The 7,363-nt window shown below is 45.1% G+C and overlaps 1 protein-coding gene across 2 annotated transcripts in view; it reads right to left on the bottom strand.

The window, feature by feature from the left end:
* Positions 1 to 27: 27 nt before the first annotated feature.
* The window catches only part of INADL (InaD-like (Drosophila)), a 282,818-nt gene continuing 275,482 nt past the window's right edge, over positions 28 to 7,363 (bottom strand). Inside the window, exon 42 of one of the 2 annotated variants that reach the window (XM_006773216.2) lies at positions 28 to 580. In XM_006773216.2, coding sequence (XP_006773279.1) covers positions 470 to 580 — 111 coding nt within the window. In that variant the 3' untranslated portion in view covers positions 28 to 469. The remainder of the gene's footprint in view (positions 581 to 7,363) is intronic. The other variant, XM_006773215.2, reaches the window with a different exon arrangement.

The following is a 7,363-nucleotide window of genomic DNA, read 5'->3' as shown; positions in this document are numbered from 1 at the left end:
CAAAATTAGCATTTTTAAATATGCTCTCTAGATTATTTTTATGCACACTCTAGTTGGAGAAACACTGCCTTAATGAGCAACTTTCATGGTAATGACTTATTTTAATGAAGGATGCCAGCAAGTGTTACAAGATTTTGCTTAGAAAACTGAGGAAACCCGATTCCTTGCATAAGCAAGCAGGGTGCACCTGCGCTGTGAATCTGTGGTTTCTTGGGGGAGAAGGCGTAGGCACATGTCAAAGTGACCAGACGCAGGAAGCCCTGCACCAACAGTCTGTTAAGAACTTATCCAGTGGAACAAAGCTCTGTGAGAAATGAGACCCTGTGCTCTCCTGGAGACTGTCTACAGATTAGAAAAGTAGTGTGTACTTCCCCCTCCTCTTCTCCAGGAAGTCTGCTCTACATTAAGCTGGAAAAGGTCTCACTGAGCACTGCCCACACACATAATAGGCACTTTGCCTCTAGAACACTTACTCTGTGTCTTCCGGGTGGTGGTCAGCGGTGGGTGAACCAAGGTGGTAGCCAGTAGACAAGTTTTCAAGCTGAGTTGCTATGGCGCTTATATTGGTATCTGCTACAACCTGGGGGGAAAGTTAGAACAAGACAAGCCATTATAAGTCAGGGGAGAATTAGAGAAACCATAGTATATCCAATGGTCAGTTCTCATCCCTCCTCTTATTCAACCTATCTGCAGCATGTGACACAGTGACCGACTCTCTCTCAAACTAGTTTCTTCATTTGGCTTCCATGACACCGCACTAGTCAAGTTTCCTTTTGACCTTCTGGCCATTTCGTCCTATCTCCCAAACCTCTAACTCTGAGCGCCACAGGGCTCATCTGTCACTTCATATTTGAATGTGTGGGCAGGAAGTCTGTCTGCTTGGTTTACTACTGTATCTCTGTATTTTACTTGTATTTCCAGTTTGGTCCTGAGAGAGTCAGTGCAGCTTCCACTTACTCCTGTAATCCATTACAACTGTATCTCTATTATGAAAATCTATCCAGTGTATATTAGGTGTTTAATTCATATTTGGTGACTGAAAGAAAGAATGAATATCTCCATGACTTGCCTTTAAAATCTTTTTATTGATTGATTTTAGAGAGAGGAAAAGAGAAGAGAGAAAGAGAAAGGGAAATATTGATTTTTTGTTCCACTTATTTATGCATTCATTGGTTGATTCTTGTATGTGCCCTTACTGGGAAATCAAAACCACAACCTTGGACAATGCTCTACTCAACTGACCTACTTGGCCAGGGTCTGATTTGCCTTTTAGATGGCCCCAAACGTATAATAGAACAACATTTAAACATTCACCTTGTATTTCTACCCTGCAAAAAACATTCCAAAGCATTCAGAAGAAACATGCTCTGACAGCCCATGCTAGGACACAGAAAGGAGTTCTGGTGTTCAGTTTCTCCCACTTAAATGACGCTGTGTCCGAGTTCCAGCTTCCTCATCTGTCAGGTGGGAATCATAAAAGCCAGCGTTGTCTTAGCCTAAAGTTGTCTTCACCTCAGAGTTATCAGAGCTTCTTTCTCAAGAGCTCCTGGACTACCCCTGCTTCTGATCAACGGTTCTTCCAAGTTATCATTCTCAGTGCACAAGGAAGGACAGTGAAGGGACTAAGCCAGTGATGGCGAACCTTTTGAGCTCGGCGTGTCAGCATTTTGTAAAACCCTAACCGAACTCTGGTGCCGTGTCACATATAGAAATTTTTTGATATTTGCAACCATAGTAAAACAAAGACTTATATTTTTGATATTTATTTTATATATTTAAATGCCATTTAACAAAGAAAAATCAACCAAAAAAATGAGTTCGTGTGTCACCTCTGACACGCACGCGTGTCATAGGTTCGCCATCACTGAACTAAGCAGTGCAAAGGAGCTTGATTTGATTGCAGTTTCATAATAAACCAACAGAGGGCGCGGCTGCCTGTACGCTTGGTTGTATCTGTTAATATTTAGCAGGAAAGCAAGTGACAGGGCAGCCCCGGCCCCCGCCCTGGCTGGATCGGAACACATTTTGGGTGAAGGATCCTACTCTGGGGGAAAACACTGCTAAGTGCAAGTTACAGGATCTTCTGGAATACCATCATATAAAGAATGACTAAATGAACTGGGGGAGTATGTAGAATAAGAGACAAAGAGGAAATGACAGATTCTCCCTCCCCACGACAGCCCCTCCACTGACCACCACAGCAAGTGTTTTGAAGTTGCCTTTGCACGTGACCTCTGTAATCTTGCCTACTCTTAGCCCACACCATCTTCATAAACCCACTCCATTCCAGCTTCCATCCCCATCACCTGGCCCAAATGTCCATGGCCTGCCTCTCTGGCTTTGCCCACTTTTCTAAGTCTTTGCTCTCTACTCACCCCTTCTGGCTCAGTCCTGGACCCACTTCCCACTTGCACACTCAGGGTCTAGGTGACAGCATACATTCCTATAGCTTTAAATGTTAACAACGTGCTGACAATTCCCAGCCTAGGTGTTATATCCAATTGTCAACTTAACATCTGCATTTTAATATCTCAAGGGCTTATTAAAATGAACAATTAATAAACCCTTGAGATATTAAAATGCACACAACCAAATCCAAACTCTTGATCCAACAGCAGAATCCCTTCAATTTATTTTTCTTCTAGTTTTCTACCTTTTAGTAGATGGCACCTCTAGCTGACTAATTAGAAATGCACTAGTTATAATATTGGAAATACTTGATTGCTGACTGGTGACTGTCCAAATGGAAAGGAAGCTAGGATGCTAACCATAGAGGTGCTGCTCTCTGAGTACCAGCCTGACAGCTCCCCCTCTCACCAGCCACATGTAATTCCTTCACCAAGTCCTCTGCAGTCTATCTCCAAAATACATATCAAATCTGTTTAGTTTTCATCTCTATGGTGACCATCTTAATTCAACTCATCATCAGCTGCCTTTTAACTGGAATCTCCACTCATCCCCTTCAAATCTCTCTACCACACAATAGCCATGTATCTCTTTAAATATAAAGTAGATAATGCCACTCCTCTGCTTAACACCTTTCAGTGGTCTCTCTTAGTACTTGGAATAAAATTTACACTCCCTAATTATACACACAAAGGCCCTCCCCTTGCCTACCTGTCTAATCCCATCTATCTTCTTCCGCTCCACCCTAAATTCCACAGTTCTCTGGAATCCACTGCCCCCTCTCCCTCCCATTCCTCCCTGCAAACCAGCCAGCCTGGCGTCAGCTTTGAAGTCACTTCCCTTACATGAGCCTTCTCTGGCTACCCATGTTTACATTAATTTCTTCTCTTTTCCTCTCCACAGGACTCTTGAAGTAATCCTAACAAATTGTATATTTGTGTGACTATCATTACCATCCGATCACAGGATTCATGAAGATAAGGGCTGCTTCTCAGTGTTCATGTGCCTGGCACATAATTACCTAGTGAGTATTTGTGGAGTGAATGAGTGAATCTAAAACCTTCCTAAGGAGTAGGGATTATGACACTCAATTTTCTGAATTTCCACAATACAGAGTGAGACTGATAGAGGTTACAAGGAGATTGGTTTTAGGTCCTTTTAAGAAGGAAAAAGTAAATGATTAAGGTGTTACATAATGGAATGGCACATAAGCACCCCACAGAGCAAGCACTCAAGTAAAGACACAAAACCAATCAGTTTGGGGTGTGGTGAAGGGAACGCCTAGACTTGGTGAGAATCTGGACACGTACTTTCAGCTGACCCAGAAACAGGCCATCTGTTGTGGGGTTGATGAAGATCTCCGTGGCAAGCTGTTCGTTTCTTTACTCGCGTATTCTATGTATAACAGCACCACTGTCCAGCCGAGCACTTGCTTTATGCTGAGCATGCTTCTGAGTCCCTACCGGTGGGTGCCATGATTGTTCCCATATTACAGACAGAAACACCTGGAGCAGGGAGGTTAAGTAACTTTCCAGCACGAGTGAAGGAGTGAAGGCTGAATTCAAATCCATGCCATTTTACTCTAGAATCCAGTGCTTTTAGTCATGTGCAGTGTGAGGCAAATCACCTGGTGTGAGAGGAAAGACTTCACTTTCTTTATTTTTAAATTTTATTTTTTCTCTTTTGTTGTCATTATTTATTTATTTATTTTTCTCTTAAGAGGGCACAGACTTCCCAGTGTAGACACGGAACGAGGGGAGGGGAGGGGAAGAGGGGCAGAGAGATAGTCCAACAGCAGGTGCAAATAGAGCAGGCAGTCATCATGGCCCGTGCTTGGCAGCAGGCAGGAAAACATCATCCCATTCCCCTATAGGACACCACACAGAGAGGCTCGGGTGTGGGAGACAGACACCCCACAGATGCTCTAGAAGAAAGCCGTTTAACTTTTACCGAGAAAGATACTTTCAAGAGTTCATGAAATCAGCCATACAAATTACAAAACCAAAGTGATAGTTCATTTGGGTAAAAAACTTTTGCTTATTTTTTAAAATCTAGCTAGAAAAATGTGAAAACATTTGTACAACATCATCTTGCAGAAAAAAATCACATTCCTTCAAAACATCAAGGCCTCTAGCTCACCCCAGAGCCCTGAAATAAAAAGGGGTTCCCAACCACGTATAATATTAAATCTGAGATCCACCTAGGACCCTAGAGCTACCCAGGTTCATGCCTATTTTGTAGAAGTGGAACCCAAAGGGCTGAGTGGGCAACGAGAAGGATTTTCATCAACAGCTAGGTCTTTTGTAGGAAGATAAGGAGAGCACAAACCTGTTACCTGAAAATGACTTTGTAGCCCCAAGGCATTGTTGGTCTCCCAAATTGATTTGCCTTCCCAGGGATTAATTCATGAAAGGGGATAATCTCATTTCCAAGTCTTTCTGATTTGCCTTCCCAGGGATTAACTTGTGAAAGGGAATAATCTGATCTCGGAAGGGCATATATATTCAGCTGGATACAAGTTCAAGATGTGGTCTATGAGTATTGGCTCAGCCCTGCGTCTGAAGTGTTTGCTCTTGCCCCACCAACACCTAGGACTGAACAGCATGGAGGTAAGGCTAGGGGAGATATATTTGTGTTTTGAAGTAGGGGGAGGCAGACAGGCTAATGAAAAACTTAATTTTTTTTGGAAAAGAAAAGTATATCTTGAATTCCTGGGTACAAACTTCTGTGGTAGACTGAGAGGATAGAGATGGGAGCAGAGGAAACCAAGGGAAAACAAATGTGTTCCCTGCCCTCCAGAAACAGGCTTGTGATGGATGCCATCTACTGTGGGGGGCAGATGTGAACACATGCCGTTCAAAGTGGAGAGAGGAGCGGGGAAGACTAGGAATCCCAGGTAAGGCAGGGAGGCTTGGAGGTCCTTAGATGATGGGTATTAGGTCTGCACAACTTGAATGTGTGGTTCAAGAGCTGCGGTGTCTGGAGGAGACCTTGGGCCCAGCTAGGGCCAGCTCCAACTCTGTTTTTAAAAAAGATATTTTTATTGATTTCAGAGAGGGAGAGAGAGAGAAACATCAATGATGAGAGAGAATCATTGATCATCTGCCTCCTGCACCCTCCACACGGGGGATCGAGCCTGCAACCCAGGCATGTGCCCTGACCAGGAATCAAACCTTGACCTCCTGGTTCATAGATTGATGTTCAACCACTGAGTTATCCTGACCGTGCCAACTTTTTTTTTTTTAACTTAAAAAATAAATGTTTTTATACATTTTAGAGAGAGAGGAAGGGAGAGGGAAAGATATAAAAACACTGATTGGCTGCCTCCTACATGCCCCCTACTGGAGATCAAGCTCGAAACCTGAAACCTGGGCATGTGCCCTGACCAGGAATTCAACCGGAGACCTTTTGGTGCATGGGACGACAACCAATCAACTGAGCCACACTGGCCAGGGTACTAGCTCCAACTCTTAAGACTGGCAGCCTGTGGTCTGGCTTTTTGCAGAACAGCAACCCATGTTCCTCTCATCCCTCATCCCTGGGGACCTGGAGATGTGGCAGGTATCTGCCTTACTTCCCATTCGCCCTGCAGAACCAGTCACTGGTTCAAAACCTCTGGGTCTTTTAAGTTCTTCCTATTGTTGCACATAGCGCTACTACAGACATCTTGAAAGTGGTTCTGGAAGGAAGGTCACTAGATATGGAACTGCTGGGTGACACACACTAAATTGAACAGATCTTCCCAAGTTACCAGTTTAAAGTTTCACCAGGCATTTAACGAAAGTACTTTGTTTTCTTACATTCTCCCCAAACTTGTTATGATCAAAACTTTAATAAGTGTCTACCTGAGGCGGCTGACCTGAAGGAGGAAATCCCTTCACCCGAGGAGAGGGAGGCGGCTGACTTGAAGGAGGAGGAGGCAATCCCTTCACCTGAGAAGAGGGAGGCGACTGACTTGAAGGAGGAGGAGGCAATCCCTTCACCGGAGGAGAGGGAGGCGGCTGACCTGAAGGAGGAGGAGGAGGAGGAGGCAATCCCTTCACCTAAGAGGAAGGCGACTGATCTGAAGGAGGAAATCCCTTCATCTGAGGAGAGGGAGGCAGCTGACCTGGAGGAGGAGGAGGCAATCCCTGTACCTGAGAAGGTGACTTGTGAAAGGAAAGAGGAGGAAGCCACCTTACTAGAGTGGGTGTGCTGGTTCTGGGGACTCTTGTGAGAGCCTCTACACAGGTCAATGCCAGACACTGCCTGTGTCTCACCCTGGGCAAACTACTTGGAGCTACAAAATGATCCACAGTTTGCGACTGCCTCTTCTGGGCCTGATGATGCATGAGAAGGGTTCCCTAAGCTACACAGCTCAGTCACTGACACCTCTTGAATCTGTCCAAACCTCTACACCCCAGCCCAGGCCATTGACTCCTTACCAGGGCGGAAGCCCTGCAGGATGGGTCAACACGGAACTCACTCTGTGTTCCCCCCTCCAACTGCACCCACCCCTCACTCTGTGTTCCCCCCTCCAACTGCACCCACCCCTCACTCTGTGTTCCCCCCTCCAAGAGGGTTTTCCCATCAACATTAATTTCCTTCTTAAATTCTGTCTCCTCCTTAAACTGCTTTACTCTGGGGAGGTATTTATTCAAATACCCTCTCTCATGCCTTGGCTCCTTGTGGCATTTGATAATTTAGGTTATAAGCAAAACTAAATCCACTCAGTACTGTATTTCTATGTTAGAACAATGTATGTTCAATAAACTTCTAATCTATACTAATAATAGCCTAGGTGGTGTCACACCCTCACGTCATCACAAGATGGCTGCACAAGATGGCCGCACACAGTGGAGGCGAGGCCTGGAGGACGCTCCACACAATGAGGCTCGGGGGTCCCGCGGCTCTGTGCAGTGCAGGAGGCCAGTCCCAGCGTCTCCGCCACCTTGCATGGAGGAGGCGGGTCCCAGCA

Source organism: Myotis davidii, unplaced genomic scaffold (assembly GCF_000327345.1).
Source record: "Myotis davidii unplaced genomic scaffold, ASM32734v1 scaffold205, whole genome shotgun sequence".
NCBI lineage: Eukaryota > Metazoa > Chordata > Mammalia > Chiroptera > Vespertilionidae > Myotis > Myotis davidii.
The sequence above is the reverse complement of the archived record's forward strand: the minus strand, read 5'-3'. Positions and strand labels throughout refer to the sequence as shown.